This window comes from Protopterus annectens, chromosome 4.part0 (assembly GCF_019279795.1).
Source record: "Protopterus annectens isolate FY-2018-M chromosome 4.part0, PAN1.0, whole genome shotgun sequence".
Lineage (NCBI taxonomy): Eukaryota > Metazoa > Chordata > Ceratodontiformes > Protopteridae > Protopterus > Protopterus annectens.
Window position 1 is genome coordinate 625,709,114 of NC_056733.1, and position 25,416 is coordinate 625,734,529.

General features: G+C 39.4%; 1 protein-coding gene across 1 annotated transcript in view; it reads right to left on the minus strand.

Annotated features, from left to right (window-relative positions):
• CIT (citron rho-interacting serine/threonine kinase) overlaps nucleotides 1-25,416 on the minus strand; it is a 3,433,971-nt gene that overhangs the window by 2,100,474 nt on the left and 1,308,081 nt on the right. Inside the window, exons 15-16 of the mRNA XM_044069760.1 lie at nucleotides 19,891-19,944; nucleotides 13,644-13,784 (exon numbers count right to left, since the gene is read on the minus strand). Coding sequence (XP_043925695.1) covers nucleotides 13,644-13,784; nucleotides 19,891-19,944 — 195 coding nt within the window. The remainder of the gene's footprint in view (nucleotides 1-13,643; nucleotides 13,785-19,890; nucleotides 19,945-25,416) is intronic.

A 25,416-nucleotide genomic window follows, 5' to 3' on the forward strand; every position in this document is an offset into this window, starting at 1 on the left:
TACTGCTGAACAACGCTGACCATGAGAATGTTAATTCTTTGCTGACATCGATAGAGTCGGACCTAATGAAACTGAAAAGGCTACAAATGCAAAGATTTCACTTCGAGGTATGCATAGAGAAGAGGGTGATACCGAGAGGACTAAAGGTTTTAAAAATGCCCACTACAGGTAATGCATACCCTGAATTACTTTTTCGCTGGCAACAACTTAATATAGATTTAAGCGTCAATAATATGAAACTGTTAAATGACTTTTTTGTACCAGAAGAAAAAAGATTACAGGAAGAGATTGAAAAGAGACAGTATGACTTGCTTAATAACTACCCTCACGTTGTTATTAATCCGCTTTTAGACCGTTTATTGGACTCTGTTTACTTATATGAAAAAAGGTTAAAAGAACAGAAAAAACAGAAGTTAATGAGAGACTTGTATGATTTTGCGCATGGCCAAGTCTTCACTTGGCCTAGGACTGATAGAAATGGACAACTGAGGACTGATAATTCTTCTAATTCCTATGTAACAATGCATACTAATGTCTGTAGTGTAACTGGAAATGTAAATAATTCATGTGTTTCTAATGATTTGAATAATGTTCCTCCTGAGAGTGTTGTTTCTACACCAGTTACTGAAGCCTCTAGCAGTAATAGTTTGGGTAGCACTCGTAGTGCCCCTACTACTATAACACTTGGTAATTTGGGAGAAAGATCCAATAGTGATGTAAATCACAGGAATGATAGCACTCAGTTAGTTGTACGCAGTAAAACTTCTGCTTTATCTAAAGACATTGTGGAACCAAATAAACACCATCCTTTCCCTATAGCAGAAGCCTCAAACAGAGGCAGAAACAGATCGATGAGCAGGGGAAGGCAAAAGAGAAAGGCAACTGGTACAGACATGAGGGAGCCTACTATAAAAAAAGATGGAGAAAATTACATAGTATGTAACTTATCCCACAGACCCTTGAATCAAACAGAAATAGAAGTGTTAAATAAAGGTTTATCTTTCATTCCTAAAACTACTAGTAATTTAACAGAAACAATATTAGATGTGAAACTTTTTGTTAGAAAGCTACAATTACAAATGATGTTTGCCACTAAAAATGAAGGATCAGGTAGTAATATACACCTTAGGAAAAGTACAGTTTTGTACCTACCATAAATGTAGATGTTCGAAGATCCACATTGCTGCAGTCCTTACAATTGGGTAGTCCGCTGTCCTCGGTCGGCCCGAATATCAAAGTATTAGGCTGACGTCGGTCAAGGCGCTTAAGACTGACATCAGGACGTCAGGGTACAAATGCGCATGACCGACGTCATATCCTCAGTCTTTTCTTGCCCCAGATGTCAGAAGACCCTAAAAAGAAAGGTCAAAACCAAAAGACAGCAAAAACAACCAACCACCCTTGCACTAATCATATGTACAATATATACAATATCCACAATATTCACAACCCAAACCACACAACCGCCTCTAACTACAGAGGGGAAGGAGGGAGGGTAAATTGGACTGCAGCAATGTGGATCTTCGAACATCTACATTTATGGTAGGTACAAAACTGTACTATGTTCTTCATCTCACATTGCTGCAGTCCTTACAATTGGGTAGAATCCCAAAGCAGAGGTAAGGGAGGATGGCTAAACTATAAAGCATTAGGAGCTGCCAAAATGCCCTGTAAAATTGCAGTGGCAAAACCAGCCCTAGATTTAGAGTAAAGTGGAAGGTGGTAATGCTTAGAGAAAGTATGCACTGAACTCCAAGTAGCTGCCTCCAAAATATCTTTAGTTGCCACCCCCCTTAAAAAAGCTGTAGAAGTGGCAGTAGCCCTAGTGGAATGAGGCCTAATCCCAGCTGGAATCTCCTTACCATGATGGGAATAACAAAGCAATACAAAACCCAATCCACTTAGAAATAGTTTGTTTTGACACAGGCTTGCCCTGAGAACCCAAAGCAAATGAAACAAATAACTGCTGAGACTGCCTGAACCCTTTAGTTCTGCTCAAATAATAACGCAACTGCCTGTGTATATCCAAAGTGTGCAAAATCTTTTCCCCTTTATTTTGGGGTTTGCATAAAAAGTAGGCAAATGAATAGTTTGGTTTAAAGCCACACTAGAAACCACTTTAGGCATAAAGGAAGGATTAGTGCAAAGATACCCTAATCTTATGGAAAATTAAGAAAGGCTCAACCGCCATAAGGGCCTGTAATTCAGAAACCCTTCTCACAGAGGTAATGGCCAACAAAAAGCAGTCTTCCATGATAAATATTTCAACTCGGCAGTAGCTGCAGGCTCAAAAGGTTGTAGAGTGAGTTTCTCCAACACAAAATTGAGATCCCAAGCAGGAGTAGGAGCTCTACGTGGGGTCTTATATTCTTTGCCCCTCTAAGGAATTGCTTAAACAAAGGATGAGAAAACAATGGTGGGTCACAGTCATAGTGAGCAGAAATTGCTGCAGCATGAACCTTAATAGAAGAGAAGGACAAACCTTTGTCCAGTAACTCAGTAAGATATTGAAGAGCCACACTTAAATTAGGCTTAGAAACATCAAATTCCTTTGCTGTACTCCAAAATAAAAATCTCTTCCATTTATCTGCGTACACTTTCCTTGTACTAGGCCTTCTGGCCTCCAAAATAACATTCAAAACTTGCTGTGGAAGCCGAGACCCTCCAGGGTTTAAAACAGAATATGCCAGGCTGTTAGATGAAGAGAGTGAAGTTTGACATTGAATAAATGACTGTTCTCCTGAGACAGCAGGTGTGGAATCGAAAACAAAGGCCATGGAGGCTCCCGTACCAGACTTCTCAGTAATGGGTACCAGTGCTGTTGAGGCCAATCCGGAGCTATTAAAATCATCTTTGGCTTGTCCTGTCTGACCTTCAGGAGTACCTTTGGGAGGAGAGGCAGAGGTGGAAAGGCATACACATGAAGATTGCTCCAATTGAATGAAAGAGCATCCACTTTCCAAGCTGTGGGATGAAACCTTTTTGTGCAAAACTTTGGCAGCTGGTAGTTTAGTGGAGAAGCGAACAGATCTATGTCTGGAGTTCCCCATAACACTGTCAATTTCTGAAATACATGAGGATCCAATTTCCACTCGTGGGGATCCATAATTTGTCTGCTCAACACATCTGCTAAGGAGTTCTGTGCTCCCGGCAGAAACCTTGCCTGAAGATTCAGCTGTAAACTGAGAGCAATCTCCCACAAAATCATTGCTTGTCTGCATAGAGGATAAGAATGCATTCCCCCTTGCTTGTTGATGTACCACATGACAGTTGTGTTGTCTATTAGAACCAACACCTGCCCTGGAAGAAGTAAATCCTTGAAAGCTATTAATGCAAATTGGACTGCTAACATCTCCTTCAAGTTGATATGTAGATGTTGAAGTCTGGCAGGCCACGTGTCTTGTACCCACTTTCCATTTAGATGAGCTCCCCAAGCTTTGTCTGAGGCATCTGTCATTAGAATCTGACTCGCCTCTGGTCGGGTCACAGAGAGTCCCTTGTTTAGGTGACATTCCTGAGCCCACCACAAAAACTCCTTTTGAATGCAAGGTATTATCTGAATGACAGTGTCCATATCTTGGCAGTGCTGTGTCCATACATTTTTGAGATACCATTGTAGCTTCCTCATATGCAGTTTGGCATTGGGAAGCACCAGAATACAAGATGCCATGAACCCCAAGGCTTGAAGGACTGTCCTTGCAGTCAGCCTGGACTGATGAAACAATTGATGGAAGTAAAGGGAAAGATTCTTTTGTTTGTCCGGGGTCAAAAAGGCCATCTGGGACGCTGTATTCAGTCTCACACCCAGAAAGCACATGTCCTGAGAGGGTACTAGACTGGACTTTATTTCGTTCACAGAATACCCCAGGCATCTTAGCACTGCTATCACATACTGTAAATGATGAAGAAGTTCGTCCTTTTCTTGGGCCAGAATCAGGCAATCGTCCAAATAAGGATAGATCTGTATTCCTCTTAGCCTGAAGAAAGCTATCACTGGAGCCAGAACTTTCGTGAACACTCTGGGCGCAGTAGATAAGCCAAAGGGCAATGCAGAGAACTGATAATGAGAAGTCCCAGCCGAAAACGCAGATACTTCCTGCAACTGAGCCTGATAGGAACATGAAGGTAAGCCTCCTTGAGATCCAGAGTCACCATCCAGTGATCTTTGCCCAGCAGAGGCAAAAGCTGTTGTAACGTCAACATTTTGAACTTGGGAATGTCCAGATATGTGTTGAGGATAGATAAATCCAAAATTGGTCTCCACATGTTCCCTTCTTTGGTACTAGGAACAGGCGAGAATAAAATCCTAGGCCCACTTCTGGTAGAGGGACCGGTTGTATGGCCCCTATTTGAAGTAGCAGAGAAATTTGTTTGTGAGCCTCTAGTCTTTGCTGAGGAGGAACGTCTGGCATGCCTTTGAAAGGAGGCAAGGTATGGAAATAAAACTTGTAACCTTGGTGTATGATATCCAATACCCATCTGTCTTGAGTAATCAAACTCCAATTTTCCTTGAAGAGTGCCAACCTTCCTCCCAAAGGTGCTGCCAGGCAAGAAGGATCTGGCAGCTGAAAAGGTAGGTCATTGGGCCTGTTTACGAAAGGACTGGCCCCTGCCCTCACCCGAAGACTGTGCAGGTGAACTCCCCGTTCTAGGTCTGAAGGAACTCTGAGCTCTGCCCCTACCACGTCTAGATCTACCCCTAGACTGAGAATCCTAAGAAGGATACGTCTACCCCTTAGCAGGCCAATTCCTACTAAACTTCGGAGGCTGAACTTGCAAAAAATCTTTAACAGCCTGCATAGACTTAGCCTTGTCTTCCATTTTCTTCAAGACTGACTCCACAGGTGAACCAAACAACACATCAGACTGTAAAGGAGCATCCAAAATCCTTGTCTTAACATGGTCAGATAAATTCTGATCCCTCAGCCAGGCGTGCCTGCGAAGAACTGAACCAGTGGCAGCCACCCTAGTCGAGGCCTGCACAGCATCAAAACCACATTGTAAAGAATGCTTACCCACCTGTTCGAGACATGCACCAAATCTTGTAATTCTTTACACTCAATGCCTTCCGCCAGAGCATCTACCTTAGACTTCAATTGAGAAAGAAGATAGTTTTGATATTTCAACATGTGAAACTGGCAATTCAAAGCCCTCATAGCTAAGGTGGAAGAAGTATAGACTTTCTTTCCCCATCTATCCAAAGCTCTGGCCTCTTTATCTGGAGGAACCGGATTTTTTACAACAGAGGCCTTGACACCCTTAGGTCCCTGACTAACAGTTTCTGGGTCCGCCCTAGGACTCTTATAAAGATATTTATGAGCCTCAGGCACCCTGTAATACCTATCCGGTTTAACAGGGCAGGAGGCAACGAATCAGGATTAAGTGAAGCCTCTGCAAACACATCTTCCACAACATCCAGAACAGGTGGTATAGCCAAAGGCCTATGCTGGGGTAAAAGCAAAAATTCCTAAGCCTTTTCCTGGAATCAGAGAAGTCCTGACCTTCCCACTTAAAATGTTCCCTCATGGAATGAAGAGTCTCTGAAAAGAAAAATCCTCTGGAGGAGAAGCAGAAGGAGTGAATCATCTGCATCAGAATCAGAATAAGGAGAGTACTCCTGCAAGTCTTCAGCCGAAGACTCTGAAACATCCAAGCCTGCTCAAAACTCCCCAACTCTGGTTCCACCCTAGGCCTCTTATCAGGAGGGGCAAAGAACCTCTAATCAAAGTAATTAAATCTTCTGCCATTTTAAGCATGTGCTTCTTGGGCACAGATCCTGTAGAACTAGGAGTGACACCAACAGAAGCTAAACCTGGCCTGCCTCTGGGAGAAGCCATGGAAACAGAAGGAGAGGGCCTATCCACCCTAGGAAGGGAGGGAGTATAGTAACCTGAGAAGCCCCTTCAGCCTGACCTGCCTCCTGAGAGGCCACATCCTGCAATATCAAAGTCTCCCCTGGGACTCCAGAGAAGCCTCCGGGAACCACCGGTTCCACTGGCCTCTAAAGAACCGGCGTCCGCACGGATGACTCTTCTTGCCTGGGTTTAGCTGCTTTGTCTTTGCGCTTCTTGAAGAAGCAGGCGTCGGAGCATCCGGCGGCATATTATAATTGCACCGCTTCCGAAGACCAACCTGGCACAATCTAACCTTCGCTTAATAGTGCGCTTATTGAACCTAGCACAAAAGCGACACCCAACAACGTCGTGCTCAGGCCCCAAACAAGGAATACACAAAGTATGATAATCCCTATGCGGTATCTGCTTCCCACAAGAAATACAGTTATTCACTTTTTCTGACATCCGGTAAACCACTGAGGCAAGAAAAAACTAAAATATTCCCCAACGGGGTACTTAGCCAACTTTGACTCGGTCTGAAACTCCGAATTCGAAAAATTTCAGAACGCCGAATGGCACTTGCAACGCTGCTTCTGCATCGGACCATGCGGCAAAAAAGACTGAGGATATGACGTCGGTCATGCGCATTTGTACCCTGACGTCCTGATGTCAGTCTTAAGCGCCTTGACCGACGTCAGCCTAATACTTTGATATTCGGGCCGACCGAGGACAGCGGACTACCCAATTGTAAGGACTGCAGCAATGTGAGATGAAGAACATCCAAGCACATTTGTACCTAATCTACATCCTATTTTAGATACTTTTAGTAAAATAGTTGAGAGATTTGTTGAAAATGGAAGAAAATAAACAGTATAATATTGATAAAAGAAATTTAACACCTAGACAATTTTCTGCGTTACAAAGTTTAAGAGAAGATATGAATATTTCCATTAGACCTGCAGATAAAGGAGGCCCTATTATTGTAATGGATAGAGAACAATACAACAAAAGTATGTTTGAGATGTTGAAAGATATAAATTATTATGAACCAATTGATATAACCAGAGTAGAAAGATTCATTTCCAGAGTCCATATGACTTTGGATGAAATACATGACAATGAGCTCATAGATTCTAAAAAGCATGACTTCCTGTTTGTTGAATCTCCTAGAATTCCTATTATTCAGGGGTTACCGAAGATTCATAAAGACCCTATAACACCACCAATGAGACCAATAGTCTCAGGCCAGGGCTGGGTGACAGAAAACATTTCAATATATATAGAGAAGGCAATGAGACCAATTGTAAACTCTAATAAATATATCTTGAGAGATTCTAAACACTTCCTGTTAGATTTTTATGAAGTGGCTACAAAACTAGAAAATAACCATCACATTATTATGGTAACCATGGATGTAATTTCATTATTTACCAAAATTCCTAATGATTTAGGTATTGCATATATTAAATTGTTTTTTAGATAGACATTTTAATCTGTCTATGAATGAAAAGGAAGTTATTTGTGTATTGTTAAATTTGGTCTTGGAAAATAATGTTTTCTTCTTTGAGAGAAACCTGTTTCTGCAAAGGGATGGCGTAGCTATGGGCACTTCTTGTGCCAATAGCTACGCCAACCTGGTTATGGCAATTTGGGAGGAAGAGAACCTTTTCATGCTGAATAAGTTCAACATGTTCATTTTTATAGAAGATTCGTAGATGATTTGTTTCTTCTCTGGGAAGGTTCTGTAGATGAGCTGAATCAGTTTTTTGGTGAAGTTAATATGACAGTACCTTTTTTAAGATTTACTATAGCAACCTCTAGTGACCAGATAGCATTTCTGGATGTGTTACTACAGCGTCTTAGTGATGGTAAATTTAACACTGGGGTTTTTAGAAAGGCATGCTATAAAAACACCTTGTTAAATAGAACTAGTATGCACCCTAAACATGTGTTCACCAATATTGTTAGAAGACAGGCAGTTAGAGTTTCGAGGTTGAATCCCATGCAAAATCATTATGAAAAGGAATTAGACAGTCTAAATAATAGATGAGTAACACGAGGCTACAAAAGCCATGAAATAGATGAATGCTTTAGTAAAGTTGCCAGGGATAGGGAGAGTAAGGCTTGTCCATATTTTTCAGAAAAATGTAGTGAGCTTTATAGCAATGTTCAGAAATTAGTTAATAAAGAATCAGGTAATTATCAGAGAGTTTCTTTATATTATACAGAAGATATAAAATCAATTAAAGATGTTCTAAGTAGGCACTGGGATATCTTGACTATTAACCCTACTATCAAGGAGTTAGTAGGTGAATATCCCAGATATATTTTTAAAAATAAGAAAAATCTGCCCAGGCTTTTGTGCTCCTCAGACATTACTACTACAAAGAAAGTTAGTTTTAATGGAACATTAAGATGTGGCAAATGTAATTTTTGTAGGTATGTGAATAACACTAATATGTTTGTACATCCCTTAACTTCAAAGATAAAAAGTGAATGGTACATGTGATACAAAGCATTTGGTTTACCTTGCTACCTGCACAGAATGTAATGCATTCTATGTAGGTAAAACAGATAGGAAGTTTAAAAATAGAATTAGGGAGCATTTATATCAAATTAAAATCAAGTCAGAAGTGAATGCTCTATCTAAACATGCCTTGGAAGAAGGCTCTCAACATGTATTTAATTTCATGATTATACATATTAATATACCTAGTTTAAGAAGAGGAGATATTAGGAATCGGACAGAGGAACTAGAAGCAGACTGGATTATTAGATTACAGGCACATCATTATCCAGGACTGAATGATAAAGTTCCATTAAAACCAAAACTAAAGCAAAGAAGGTTTAAACATTAATCAGATAGTGATAGATACATGTATTTGTGCAAATATATATATTTTAGATTTTTTATATAAGGTAGGCTCTCTTGTTAAATTTTATGTTTATTGCTAGAGATATGTATTTAGGGCTTGAATTTTAGTAAATGAAGGTTGCTAATTCAAATGCCCGTTGCTTTGATTTATTTATGTATTTTATAATACATGCTAGACTATCCTAGAATATATTATATATATTTAAAAAAAATTGTTATATTGTTTAATAATAGAGTGCCTATTTATTTAGGTATATGTTTATTCTTGTGAATAAGTGAGCTTGTTTCTTTAAGAAATTCATTTTACCTTTTGTTAATTGATTAATTGATTACACATAATGGTATATATATTATAGGTTTTTAATGATATTTTATGGTTTGATAAAGCTGACAAGCGAAAGCGCTCACCTGCCTTTTATTTTCTACAATAAACTGTGGTCGACAGTTTGCTTTGTCTTTTTTGGAAAGTACTACCTTATGGAATTTGAAGCATCTTGATAAAGTTCATTTTATGGTCTGAAGAGACGAGGATTTTGCTTCATTCATAGATTTTTTCTGGCTGAATTACGGAGTACTGTGTACATCGTGTACTGGGACTTTTTACCATTGAGACTGCATAGGTAGCACTTGCGCACAGATATTATAACACTTTACTTCAGATCTGTGAATGGCCATTTCCAAAGACTTCAGCCCTCAAGCTTACCTCTTCTACCCATAGTACACTGCTGTCTCTACAGCTACATCAGATGGAGTTTGCCCCCACTTCACAAACTCCAGCTGCAAACTCTAAGGCCACAGACCAATGATTCCAAAAGGAAGGAGGGAAAAGAGATGCCTATGCAACTCGGGCATCCAATCCTCAGGAGAAATACAACACAGGAGGGGGAAAGATGGGAGGAATGCTTGAACCAGTCAGAAACAGTCAACACAGATCTATCGTTATGATACGTACATAACTTTCATACCCAGTGTTGGCTTTAACATCTGGCTTCAACCTGCGGGGCAGAGTTCCCAGCCACATTTCATCCCAGGGAGGTCTCAGGAGAGAACAAAATAGAATATGGTGGAATGAAAGGAGGCAGTGGATCTCGACTGTATATCCAACTTGTAGTGAGATACAAAAGTGTGTGCACCCACCCAAACAGCCACAGAACAAATGCCATCAAGAGACATTGGAGAGAGAAAGGGACATATAAGTAGCTATAGCTCTGGTACCGACCCTTCAGCTTACAAGCCAAAGACTTTGCATTCTACATGTCAATGAAATGCAATCACAAAGCCATTTAAATAAGGTAGATTTAGACAATACTTTGCCCAACTGGACCTTTGAACATGAGACAAACAGCTGGCCAGACTTCCTAATGGACTTGGCTCTATTCAAATAAAATTTCAGTTGCCTGTGAACATCAAGACAATGCATTAAATATTCTCCCTTGTTTGAAAAGTAGGGGAAGAACAGTTAAATGGGTTGCTTGCCATTCATGCTCATACTTCTTTACAGACAGGTGTGCATTTGTATTGATAAGATATTGAGATGACTGGTAAAAGATGTGCAAAAGAATTCTTGGTCTTGCAGGTGCTGCTGCTGAGTGGTGGAAGTGATTATATGATTAAAGCAGAGGCATAATGAAGGCTGGTAGAAAATTTAATTGTGAAAATAATAATTATGAGATAAATGGAATGGATATCTTTCAACTTTCAAAAGTAAGCTGACAGCAAAACAAATTCAAAACATAACACTGGAAAAAGTGAACAAAAACTGCTGTCAGAGTTCCTGAAGGGTTTCCATCATCCCCCCCCCCTTAAAACAGGATCCAAGGCAGGATATGATTATAACAAACAGGAAGAGAGGATTGGGAGAAGAATACAGTATAAATTCTCTGATGACACCAACAGGAGAAAGAGGGCTTCAGTACTGAGAATACATAATACTATGAACATGTGTGTGTGTAAGAAATAACACCGTTTTAAAGATGAGATAAGAAGTAAAGGATTAAATGGATGGGGACATAAAAATATGCTAAGCATAACATATAATCTGAAAACATAAATGGTTGACTGTTACTAAAACTGGATGTGCCCAGTTTATACCCCAAATATAATTAAATTGTGAAGTGAACTATAAAGCTATTTAAAAGATAAACTTTAAAGCAGTAATAGGTGAAGAAAGCAAGTTTAATGTTTTGCAGAGAATATCTGTCAAGTAATAACTGACAATGCCTTTTTAGATTTACGGACTGTTAGTTAAAATGGCAATGTATGTGATAAACATATTTCCATCAGATGTTAATGAAAATTCTAACTGTATATGGTTGTATATGTTGTGAAGATGTCTCAATGACAGCAATACAACTGTTATAACAAGCAATCAGAATCCTCAAGTAAACAAACCAGGCCCTTACCTGAGGAGAACTAGGTGTGCAAAAGGAGTTGTTCATTTTTTCCCCCCTGATATTATGGCAAAGGAAGATCACTGCCCATCACAAGTAACTAAATCACTGGTATATCAGTACCAGGTTTTATCAATGCAGCCTGGCATGATGACTTTCCAGAAACAAGTCACCTATGAAGGCTCAGAGTGATAAAGGAGAGCAACCTTCCCTGCTAATGGCTCTAACAAGGCCTTCTTCACTTTTTTATAAACACAGTCAGTCCTCACATGACTGGTTTTCTTCTTTGAGAAGGACCTTAAATAAAACAATGTTCCTTCATGACACTGTATCTTTATCAGCACTGTGATGTTGGGCGGTAGTGCCATCTGTGCCAGGGAGAGTAGCACGGTACATGTGTACATATGCCAGCATAGCTAGCTGGAGTTCTATAAAGAATTTTGTTTTATTTGACTATCACACTAATTTGTACAGATGTTTGAGTTAGAAATATGTTTGAAAAGTTAATTGTGCTAAAAATGCATCATCAGTAAGTCCTGCTGGACAGAAAGAATGCATGCATGTATATTAGGTTGCACTGTTGTACCTGATCAAATGTGTATGTTTATCAGAGAACCCTGGAAGGGTGGAAAGTTTAAAAGTGTGTTATAGCTTTCAGATGCTGCTGCAGATCTTAGCACAGCTCTGTGTGTGTACTGTACCAGAGTCAGGTGACCAGAGGTGATGTCATCTTCTAAAGCAGTGGCCAGTTTCTTTGAAACTCTTGCAGCAGCACTTTGGAATATGACAGCAAAGATTTCTGACAGGATATATATCTGACACATCCACACAGATAGAGTGACATCATCTGTCTTTTGATGTGGTAAGACACTTGGCACACATCAGCTTGCCCTGCTTTAGTAAGTAGTCAGGGAACAATAATTCTTTACTTAGTCATGGACATTTAGTGAGAATAGTATTGTTTTCTGCATGTGTGAGAAACTATCCAACTGCATTACTTTTTTATATCTCTGTGGCTGAAACTCTGTTTATTGTATTCAGTATTCTCCTGTTTTTGGTTTTATTATGTATCACTAAATATTTTAATACCTTTCATTGTGGCTGGTCCTTTAGAGAATACTTTTAGCATTCCAAGAGTACTTATGCTTGTTTTAGTGACACTGTGGCTGCTCCTGAAAGCCTTGCTGCTTTGGTCACACCCTACCATTTGCATTAGTGTTAATTTTAAACAGTATAATTGGGTACCCTTTGTAAGAGCCTTAGGGTAGCTGACTGGTGGCAGCATGATTACCTCAGAGTCTGGGCAGAAAGGGGTACAGCTAGCAAATTTGTGCCAGCTTTTCCCATGTGTGTATGTGTGTGTGAAACTCAAATAACCAAGTGTGTGTGTCAGCTACTGGGAACAGACACATAGAGCTCCAAAGTGGTCAGTGTGGAGTTTTGTGTGGGCTTGCAGACAGGAGGAGAGTCCAGACCCAGATCTGCAGTGTGCTCCTTGTATGCTCTTAAGGGAAATTGTGCTTGGTGCAGGGAGCTGCATCTGAAAATACAGTGTGAATCCATCTTTGCTCTTAGTGACCGCCCCTCACAAATTATGTAGTGAGGACTGAAGCTCCTCGATTGCTGGCCTGGAGTAAGGACCAGTCACAGGCACAAAGAAAAACTCTCTCACCACAGACATCTAAGAAGCCCTTAAATTCTCAGCAATGTTCACTCTCCTGCAAAGGACAATGGTATGAAATAATTCACTTATTTTTAATGTTCTTCCCTCCTAGGCAGAACATGCACAGCTACTGCCTAGTCCATGGAGTCATATTAATGCTTGCATCTGCTTTTGTAAGCAAGTCTTCTAAGTTTCCAGCATCATGGACTCCACCATCTGACAAAAGTTTTTAGAAAAACAAACAAACTAAATTACAAATTTCTGCAAAGTGAGGACTGGCAAAAAGTGTTAGGGGTATCAATGCAACAGCAAGAGACTTACAGTTCCATTTCTCTCAAAAGAAAGTAGACAACAGATGTAGCACTAGCCATAAAACAATGGGGTATTAAGGAGTCATAAATGGGTCTTGCCCACCCTCGAACAGGCGCTCCTTACATATATAGCATCATAGGTGTTTAATACGCTAACGACCACAAGGGCTTTTTTAAGCCTAGCCAAACAGAACAAATGATGGCAGATTACTTTTCAGCCAAGAGGCAAAATCCTAGATGCAAAACTGCAAATAGTATATACCTGGCACCTGAAAGACAGTTCCAGAAAACTCCCAATGACCCAGAGTCCAAAGAACATTCATGCTTTGAACAGAGTGTCACACAGCCTGCAGTTCAGGGAAACATGAGTCAGTCAGCCACAGAGCTCCCATACATACAGATTTTAGATTCATGGACATTAGACACTACAAAATCTGTACACATTCATTCACATAATAATCCACAAGTTTACTTACTATAATGGTTTCTAGACATCTGGTATTGTCTACACCAATGACCTTTCACCCAGTAACAATAAGTTATCACAGGAAAGTTAATCTAACATCTGACCTCACTTTCAAGTAATCGCTTCCGAACAGTATCACTTGAGTCTTCACGATTCTTCAGTCTCTCCAGTTCCTTTTCAGCTCGCTCCTTTGCCTGGCGCACATTCTGAAGAAGTTCAGTGGCCTCAGAGCTGGCTTTCACTGACTAAAGGATAAGAAAATAAATAAGAATTAAAAAATACAATAGCTTTTCATTCAGTTATGCAATTTGTTACAACTTGTTGTGGTTTTATAAAACAAGAGTAAGATACTTGACAAAAAGCAAGCCTGCAATGGGCAGAATAATTGGTTTGGATAAGTAAGCTTTTTTATGGGGAGGCATTTCTGATATTTGTGGAGATCTATTACAGGATGAAATAAGAGGTTAATACAAGGAGGTAACCAGAAGATGACCTACTAACAAAATAAGACTAATCAAGAAACTTCAGGCTATCTATAAAGTGTTCCCACTCCTCACAATATAAAAAAAAAGAGTAAAACTAAAAATTAAAACCCTCAAGCACACTAACAAAGACTGCAAACACAGAAACTCTTCCATCTCTAAAGATAACCACAAGGTCTTTGGCAGTAACATCAGAAAACAAAAAGTATGCCCATTACTATACCCAACCCATGTTCAATGGAGTCTCTCACTCTGATCCTAAAGCTACTGCTAATATCCTTGCCAATCATACAAAGTGCTAACTTCACACCCCCAACTCAGCCAAGATGCTCCTATCTCTCACAAAATCACCTTGCACTAGGTTATACCCACAAAAAAGCTCCCTGGGAAATGTTAATACCCCGGCTGCCTGCCAGTAATCGCCACTTCTCCAAGCCCCTCTCAACCTCTTCAATTTTAGTCTTTTCATGGGATATGTACCCGAAGCATGGGAAATGTTTGTACTGGTATCATTACACAATGGTAGCCCCATAACTGACCGTGGAAATTAGAAAGCTATTAGTCTCCCAAGTGTCATCTGAAAATTTAGTGCGTCACTTCTGAGCTGAAAAATAATAGCATATTTCACCTACAAACTAGACCCAAATCAATTTGGCTCTTGAAAAGTTATGTTATGCCTACTAAATACAGCTGATTGCTTTGAAAGAATAACTAACACCCTGGACAAGGGCATCAAAACCCATACTGTTTGCCTTGACCTCATCTTACATGCTGGTATCACAGATAAACTCTCTCAACTTAACAAACCCACATGCAGTGTGATCTATAGTCAACTGATTCTCTGACAGAACTCAAACTGTCAATGTAGGGGTTTACTGCCTACAGCAAGAAGCATGTCTCCAGTAAAGTTCAACAGGGTTCTGCTCTGGGCCTCCTGTCATTTGGCATTTATTTCCCTGAACTGAAAGGAAATATTGAGGAAAATAGAGTTGTGTAGGCAAACTTACCGTAATAGTTGATGGTTGAATGATCATTGCAGCAATAGCCTAAGCAATATATGTTACACCCTGCTAAACATATAACAACTGGCCAGCTTTCAAAGCTTCGGGGCACCTGCCATTCACCCTGCAGTTATGCATCTTGAACTGAGCTGCATAACAGACAGGCTTTCATGCCAACTGAGACAGGGATGCCAAGCCCTGAGAGGACATTACTGAGAACAAGTAAATGTTTACACCCTGGCATAAAAAAAATTACAAAAAAACAAGGGAGATGGAGGGAGGCAGTGGCTTATGATGCTATTAATAATAATACAAAAGGTTCTATTGCAGAACTTTTGTCTTGACAGAAAACTGTATTGGCCAATACTTTCACAGCAGTCTTTGTTGGGTCCAGCCTTTTCTTCGGACGTCTCCTACCACTCATCAACTTTTAGGGATAACACAAAAGTTGGGTGAGCATTCTTCCTAAATTTTTACCTACAAGAAAAAAATAGAGAGACCTCCCTTTTGACTTTTTTCATGAAAAAGCAACACATTCATAAAGGAACATGATCATGGAGTTAGGCTTGTATGTGAATCATAAGTGACTGAGACTCAAATGGTCCATTACTGGTGTGCCACTGCAGGGCTCTACCCCTTCCCCCAGAAGGTTGACTTGTGGGGCCCACCAGTGATTGGCACTTTTATCACGATGGTGTGCCCTCTTAGTAGATGCATATAAATAAGCAGGGGATGTGTGGGTGTTGATAGACTACTTCTTTTGGCTGTTCCTATTAGGGATCACCACAGCGGATCATGCGTTTCCATTTCTTCCAGTCCTTTACATCTTGCTCTGTCACACCAACCACTTGCAGGCCCTCTCTCGCCGCATCCATAAACCTTAGTTTAGACCTTCCTCTTTTCCTGTTACCTGGCAGCTTCATCCTTAGCATCTTTTTCACAATATACTCTGTATCCCTCCTCAGCACATGTCCAAACTAAAGTAGTCTTGCCTCTCTGGCTTTGTCTCCAAACCTTCCAACCTGGGCTGACCCTCCAATATACTCATTACTAATCCTGTCCACCCTAGTCACACCCAGTGCAAATCTTAACATCTTTAACTCTACCACGTCCAGCTCTGAGACTCCTGCCTTTTTGTCAGTGCCACTGTTTCCAACCCATATAACATAGCTGGTCTCACTACCCTCTTGTAGACCTTCCTTTCACTCTTACTGGTACTCGTCTGTCACAAAGCACTCCTGACACTCTTCTCCACCCTGCCTGTATTCTCTTCATCTTTCTTCCACACTCACCATTACTCTGAACTGCTGATCCCAAGGTATTTAAACTCACCCACCTTCACCACCTCTACTCCCTGCATCCTCACCATTTCTCTATCCTCCCTCTCATTCACACACACATATTCTTAGTCCTGCTGACCTTCATTCCTCTTCTCTCTAGAGCATATCTCCACCTCTTCAGGGTCTCCTCCACCTAACACCTACAAAAATGTTTTTTTTTCTTCTCTTTGTATATGTTTTGGAATGCTGTTCACATTCTCATGATTGCTTTCATTTGTGATTTATTTGTAAGTCAATCATAGATAAGTCAATGAATTGTCAGGGTGCCTGATAACCATTACACATGGGAGGAAGCAGAAAGAGGTGCAACCTAGATGAATAAGAAGCCCTGTGTAAGTTCCTTAGGTCTTTGATTTTCTAAATAGGTGACTGCCTTAGGTTTTAGGAATGAAAGACTGACAAACAGAGCACTATGTATAACTGTGGGCAGGTCTTAAGGAGAATAAGCATTTGGAGTAATAACCTTTATATGGTATCTGCCTCCCACAGCCACATTTGCTCATTCTTAGTTGAAATGAAAAAGTTAATATTTCAGTCAGAAAAGAACTAAGAGGAAGGTTCCCCAAACGAGGATATTTATCTGTCCACTTACAATGGAAAGTGACACAGGCCAAATGGCTGAAGTCTCATTGTTTGGGCTGGTGGCAAGAAAGTTATGAGGACTTTGGTGCCTGTATGCCCCGTACATACTACCATGTATTCTCATGCTTGGGTCATACATTGGTCATACTAAGAGACAGAAATGCAACCAAGCTTTGGTATGCTGGTTGGAAGGACAGTACCCTTGGTAGGATACTTCCTATATGTAATTAATACTGCAAATGTGATCAAGGAAGGACATCTAGATTTGCCCTTAGAACAGTATTACCTTAATGGAGCAAGAACAAAGTTTTTGTAGAATTTAAAATATGTTGGTGAAAAGAATTAATGAGAATCTAATAGGTAAAGACAAGTGCATATACTATAGATATAAATATATCTATATCTCTCTCTCTCTTTATATATATATATATATATATATATATATATATATAGTTTCACTTCATAATCTCAAAATACTGAAATCTTGAATTTCAGCATTTTGAGACCATGAAACTGAAACTTCAGAATGCGGAAAGTGCACAAGAGCGAATATGAATATCTAGAATCTACGCTTATGCATTTCCGGTACGTTACGTGAAGTGTCTGTTTGCAATGGCGTTCGGAATGTCAGGTAACTGAGTGTATGTGAGCGTTTTTCTGACCTGAATGTGAGGGTTAGGTTAGGGAGGTGTAAGCTGAGATGTGTGTGTGTGTGTGGGACTGTAGAATGTCTGTGTGTGATTGTTTTCTTTTTTCAGTTTGTGCGATCTCGGAGTTGGTATATATAAGTAAAGGGGTGGGGGGTGCAGGGGGGCTTGCCCCCTGCATTTCTGTATTGTAGGAGTGTGCCTGTGTTGTGTTTTGGTGTGTGTGTTTGTTTTGTGGTGTGGGAGTTGTGGTTTTTGTGTGGTGTGTACTGTGTATTCGGTGTTCTGGTTTCGGCTTTTTAAGTGTCTGTATTGTGATGGTTTCGACTTCATGGTCTCGAAATACTGAATTTCGAGATTTCAGTATTTCGAGATTATAAAGAGAAACTATATATATATATATATATATATATATATATATATATATACACACACACACACACACACACACACACACACACACACAGTAGAAACGTCTGAAATGCTTGTAAGTGGGCCTTGCCCTGAATTCCAGTAGCTGATTAGTTTCTAAGTATTTTAAACTGCTTTGTCTTTCTCAATGGTATTAGAACTGATGAAAGGTTTGTGTGTTACCCGAAAGCGCTTATCTGATTTTATTTTGTTGTTTTATTAAAGCTTTATGTCCTACGGTCTGGTGGCAACACTTGTATTTATTTTCTAGCCGTGGTGGTGGTGCTGCGGTAGCGTTGTTGCCTCACAGTAAGACGTTGTCCTGTTCAATTCTCACCTAAAGCGTCTTCTGTGTGGAGACATGCGTGAATGGGCATACCTTCGTTGAAGATTGTGCGTCAGGCCTGGCAAGTCGGTACGTAAAAATCTACTGCCAATCATTAGCAGACTGGAGTTCCGCTGTGGCGACCCCTAACCGGGAAAAGCCAAAAGATACAACATTGTGCTGTTGCCTGCCTTTGCTTGCTGACTCCTGCTTGCTTGGATACAAAGTTTTATATCTATATATACACACACACGTATGTATGCACATATGTTTTGCTCATGACTTTGTTTCCTTGACAGCAAAAAAAAAGTCATTAAAACAATTACACTTGGTAAAAGTTAACAGTGAATGGCAAAAATCTACATTCCTATGGGAACGTCAGTGGAGATGAAAATATTAAAGAAACTGCAAGGGATACAGTTCTATGTACTGTAAGAGCAGCTTTGCTCATATGGCACTTCAGACTTTTGATTATCTGCAGCAACATTCATCCCAAGCGTGTTTGCCCAGGAACTCTGTATCTACTGCATGCAAAAAAAAAAACTCCTTATCATCTTGCAAGAAAGACAACACACACACCCTGCTGATACTAGGGACACCTGCAGGTCTAGGTATAATACAGATTGGGATATCTTGCTTATGATTTTTCTATACCAGGTGCTTGGCTCTAAGAAGCAAAAAAAAAAAAGAGAGAGAGAGAGAGAAAGAAAAAGAGAAAGAAAATTTGTTACCATTGTCAATTTATGTACTGAGAATCTCAATGGGAAGGCTAACCTTGAGGATGGGCATTCTAAGGTAAGCTTGTGCCACTCAGTCTAATTCCTCCTGTCGCAGTTTTGTCAGTGGATTTCAGTTTTTGAACCTTTACCTTTCTCACAAATATTTCCAACCAAGAGTTTTGCTAAAACTGCTCTTTACTGGTAGCGGACTCTAAAACTATATAAATTTCTAAAATTTAATTTCCCTGCAAAGTGAAATCCAAACCTTTATTTCTATTTTATACATTTGCTAACTGGGTAAGCCCATAGGACATAACTGTCTTATTTCAAGGGTGACCCAGTAGCACTGTCTGGTAAAGTGACTTGCTCAAAGTTACACTGTAGGCAAATGAAGGTGGAATGAACCAAGCCTTGCACGCACCTTGGGCTAAAGGAAGCTCAACAAAATCTTGCAGCAAATATTAACAAGCGACAATCAGACAATTAGTGATTATTAACTAACTTGGTTGAGGCACACTGACAAAAGTACACGTTAGTGTGAAACTTGTTTTTATCTCTTATTCTGAGGTCTGGCTTCCCCAAAGATGGATATAACAAAGTAGCCAGAGCTTGTACCTAAATAAAAAAGTGCATGTTTCAGGTTTCTATGAAATTATGTTTTTCAGTCATCCAGTTTCAACCAAAATGTCTTCAGCTAGTCAATTGCAAATTAAATGACCAATACTCAAAACATGTATTAGAGAAATTGTTTAGTTTCAGGTACCCAATGTGAAATGAAAGAATGAAGTGAACATGAGACAAAGTTAGCAAAGATCAGTGTAACTTAAATAATGTTTACATGTACCTTACACAGCTTCTCCTGCAGCTCCTGAATTTTGTTCATCTGTTCAGTATTATTCTGAAAAAAAATAAAATAAAATAAAAAAGCAGGTTATTTACTGCTTCAAAAACAAAGTAGAGCCTGTCATATACACGGTGCGTCCTCCTATCAGCGATCCACACTTAAAATATGTATGAAGTCCTGCCAGTTTTCCAAATATGTGGTTCTTTAATCACAGTTCATTTTACACTAAAGTATAAAATTGAATAGCTAGCCATGCATGAAAAGAAACCATTACAGTCCGAGCACTGATATGAATATAAAACAGTCTTCTAAGTCCTATGACCTATGGAAAGGCATAAACAAAACATACAGACAGAAGGGAAGCTTAACAGTGTGAAACAAGTCTGACTTGAAAGGTAAGTGGAAAGGTCAGGACATGGATAAATCACAAAAATGGCGCACACTCAGTAAAACAGAAGGGACCATATTCCAAAAGAGGTGCTCTCTGTGCAAGTCTGCCTTTACTTCTAAAGACTTGCCCTCAGTGTTGAGCGACTTACTTTGGTGTTAAGTACACTAGAGGCCAGATTCCAAAAGAGCTGCTCTCAGTGTAAGTGATTACCATCTGAAAGCCATTTGGAATGGGCCAAAGTTTTTCCCTGCAAGAAAATGACCCATTTGGCCTGCAGTACACAAAAAAAAAACGGACAAAAACCTGTGATTTTAGCTACTATTGTATTTCATGTTCTAGGAGAATCTTCAGCAATGGTTCACATAACAGCCCTGTGAAGCCCAGCACAAGGGGCAAGCAACGTGTGCATGTAAAGAAAAGTAGTGGATAAATACCTGGCACATACAACATGGCATAAAATCACATGAGAATGTACAGTGAAAATTACCTAGTACATGCTTATGTTGGCACCAAGTTGAAACATTTGTGTTCAACAGCAATGAGCAGTGAACAGCATGCTGTTAGGTCTAACTTTTGTAGTCTGAGAGGCATCATTTAATCAAGGCAACATCTGCATGCTTAGGCAAGAAAATGCCTAAAGGCAGAGAATGAAGTGCGAAGAAAACATCCTTTACACAGCTTAGAGAATAGAAAGAGACATATGCTCTATCTGCCGACATCACTTCCATAAAGGACACATCACTCTTACAGTGTTCTTCACAGTAAAATAGCAAGCTGGAAGGAGTTGTCCTTCCAGACCTAACCAAGGTATTCCATTCCAATTCTCTACTAATTAAATATCTGGTAGCGAGTGTTGGACACAAACTCTGCTAAAGTGCTTTGTAATTAACTGGAGAAAAGAGCATCTATGGTCCTCACAAACAACACTCTCCCCCAACTCTGAGAGGAATGGTCCTCAAGTGACAGAACTTGGGCACAGGTCTTTTTTTCCCTAGTTTATCAATGGTATACAAACTGAAAACAGGCACTTGATCATCTGCAAAGAGAAGGCCTTTCATATCCTTACCTGATGCAAAAAAACAGAGTTACCTGTAAGAGGACGCTCCTTTGTGGATTAGCAATTTTGTTACTCTTGCCCAACTAGTTCAACCATTTCTGGGATGGTCTCAGAAATAGGGAGAATATGTACTCAATACCAATGCACTGATAGCACCAGTAAGCAGAGACTCTGAGCCCTACCAGTTAATCTCAAACTACTTCGCAAATTCACTTTTTGCAAATCAAGAAATAAAAAAAAAAAAAAAAGACACAAATGACATACTGCTGTCAGCTATGGAATAAACAGTATGAGCCTAAAGAATTCTTTCAAAGGTAAAAGTAACTCCAGATGATGGACTGTCAATGCATACTGCATATCTTGACCTTCTTAAAGCTTTTGTCACTATTCTATATAGCAGCACAAAGCACCAATCTAAAAGTATTAAATGCCAATCCATATGTTACGAAGTGAGAGAACCACCAACGAAGCAGAAGGACATGAAAACTTAGGGGGGTGTAGCAGTGGTGTCTTGCAATGCTCTGTACAGTGATCACTTGTTTTTAGAATCTTCTTTTCAGATATAAAGATAGGAAATGGGAGATGGACATTCACACCTGCTGACTCTAAATTGGGTAATATAACTAATTTAAAATATGCCAACATTTTTCAAGAAGGTTTACACAAAATACAGACCAATACACCACTAATTACACCTCACCTTGAACAGTAAATGCATCATGACAATTGGCAAAAAAATTCATACAATATAATTATAAAATAAATAGACAAATCCTAAAACACCATCATTGACATTAAAAATCTAGTGACAAAGGTAGCCAATGATTTAAACTCTGACCGCAATGCATCTACCAATATCAGAAGACCATAGTCTGCAGCTCATCTAATTTCTAAACTTCTCAGCTACTCAACTCCTGGAAGATGAATAAATATCGCATGCCTCCTTCATCTGGCATGTTACTGAATCCAGTGCTGTGCTTAGTAGATAAAAGGGTACAATTCAGACTGCAAAAATAATAGTCTTGGAGAACATGAATATGCAGAAAGGGCCTTAAGAATGTCCAAATTCTACACCTACATGTCACCTCTGCCTGGTCTATTTAAATGTTAATGCTTGAAGCACGCTGCTGTCATAATCATTAACAGACAAAAAGGTGGCAGACATTATTGTAGATATATATATATATATATATATATATACACTAACACACACACACACACACACACATATATATATATATATATATATATATATATATATATACACACACATATATATACGGGTCTACTTGAGCTGGACGAAAGACCAGAAGATCGAAATCCAGAACGAGGCAAAACGAAACAGAGAACACCGAAAAGTGCAAAATTCAAAATCCTGATGTCACGGGAGTTTGAATTAGCGCTTTTCATGTTCTGCTGTAGTAAGTTTGTGTGTGTGAGTGTATTTGTGAGGGGAAATGCTGTGTGTGTGTTAAGTGTGTGTTGTGACTGTGGTGTGTGTGTGTGTGAGGGACTGTACTGTGTGGGTGTGTTTGCATTGTGTGTCTGTGCGATCTCAGAGTTAGAATATTAAAGTAGGGGGAATGTGGGGGGTGCAGGGGGGCTTGCCCCCCCTTGCCTATCATTAGTGTAGGGTGTTTTGTTTAGTAGTGTGGGGCAGTTGTGTGTGTGTTTTGTGTGTTGTGTGTGTTTTGTAAACTTACGTGTTTTTTGGTGTTCTGGGGTTTCGTTGTTTTCGTCTTGGTGTTCTGCATTTCGTTCTTCTGGTCTTTCGTTGTTACAGAGTAGACCCATATATATATATATATATATATATATACATATACATATATATATATATATATATATACATATACATATATACATATAGATATATATATATATATATATATATATATATATACACACATACATATATATTATACACACACACACACACATACTTACATGCACACACACACCACCCACACGCACATATGCGTACTATTGTGGCCAGCCTTACTCACAGGTGAATTAGGCAATCGCCATGGCACTGTGCTTGCCATTCTTCTAGTTTATTTATTTATTTTTAGATCAATGTGTCTTTGTTTTACAAAATAAATAAGTAAATTGCCTCAGGAAAAATAAAACTGTGCCCAAAAACATAGATAGATTCAGGGGTGGTACTCAGCGCCACTTAACATAAATCACATTTTTAAGCGCTGCAAAGTCACAGAAGAGCAGACTACGCAGAACTCAAATGTAGGAGCAAAGGTATGCCTTAAGGAAGGGTTTTTTGTTTTCATATATTTGTTATCTGAAACCAAATTGGGGACGCACTGCACAGCAGAGTCATGGGCACACTGCATGAAGCAGAATGGTGAGTAAGTGTATTATTTTAAATGAAGGTTGCCTCTTGGCAGAGATCAACCAAATACTTTTGATAATCTTTTGGATTTGTATGGACATTTGAGATGACTGGAGTGGTGGTAAGACAGATACCTCTCAACTGTTCAGATTTTTGCCTATTTTTAATTCATTTCTCATAAAAGTTATGATCTTTTAGTAAATCATTTAGAACTGAAGTCACTAAATAAGGACAGACATGAGAGTTTCATATTACATAGCCTTGGGTGGCACAGTGGTGCAGCGGTTAATGTTGTCACCTCACAGCAAGAGGTTTTCTGGTTTGATTCTTGGCTGGGGTGCCTTCTGTGTGGAATTGGCATATCCTTCCCTCACTCACATAGGTTTCCACTGGGTGCTGCGGTTTTCTCCCACATTCCAAAGACATGCGCTTGGAGCACTTCTCCCCAGACCTCCGCTGAAAATAGGCTCTGTCCTAGTTGGACTTTCCCAGTCAACAAATGTTAAATAAATAAAAATTTAGAAAATGAATGTTAACACAAAAACATTTATTCCAGCAAACAAGCTTATAAAAGCAATATTTAAAATCTCTCCCTATTTTTGGGTCTTTGTCCCCCCATTATATTTGGCTTTGTCCAGATTTCTTGTGCTAACAGGTTGAGAGATATGGTGAAATAAGTATTTGTACAATATTGGTAGCAGTAACCAACCGGACATTTTTGGCAATATTTCTGTCTTTCTGATTTGTGTAGATAGTTGAGGCAAGATAGGTGGTGTTATTTTTTACAGGGATGCTGGCAGTGATCAACCCAATATTTTTGGGCAATATTTCTCTGGCTTTGTCTTGTAAGTGGCATAACTTGGATTGGCATGTTTTAATGTGTGCTAACTTGTTTCTGTGGATGTGGAGCTGAAATATTACTTAGCCATCAGACATAGCTCTCAATGAATAATGGATAAATCTCAAAAGAACCGGGGACAAATTCAGAAATAATCAGGGATACTTAAAATATTAGTACTATTAACAAAGACATTGACAGAACAAGAGAACGTGAATTAATATACATTTTTTTAAAGTAAAATAAGTCAGTGACTAAATATTCTCATTATTTATTAAGTGTAATTTACCATTGTTTCTCCAAAAGTCACCATTTTGGGAGGGATTAACAGAGACAGAGTTAAAATTTGAGTCAAAATCAGGGAGAGTTGAAAGGTATACCATCAGATGCTGTGGCTGTAACTGCTGGGTAGAATTTATGGTTGGGGTTGGCTAGATGACATTAACTAATCCTCTTTTCATTTCCTCAGTTTAAACAGGCACTTTCTAGCTTAGCAGGACTAGTGTGCATTTCTGAGAAGATGAACTACTTAACTGGATGGCTGATATGTACTGAGAGTAGACATAAATGCTGTAGTTGCCTTCTTTGGAGGGAAATGACTAGCTACCTGTTACGGTTTGCTTATTATTTTGGTTTTGCGGACTAATGTGATTAAGTGAATCAACGTAAAGGTGAAAAACATGGCTATGTAAAGGAGAAGCACACGGTCATCCTCTTATCATGATCTGACATCTGAATTGTACATAGAAGTTACTACAACTGCTTGATGTGGTATGCCTGGATGAATGCAACTGACCATGCTGTCACTTGTTCAGTTTAATACTCATCCCTCAAAAAATAAAGAGATAAATACATAACATACAAGTATCCAGACCGTCAGAACTGCTGAAGGA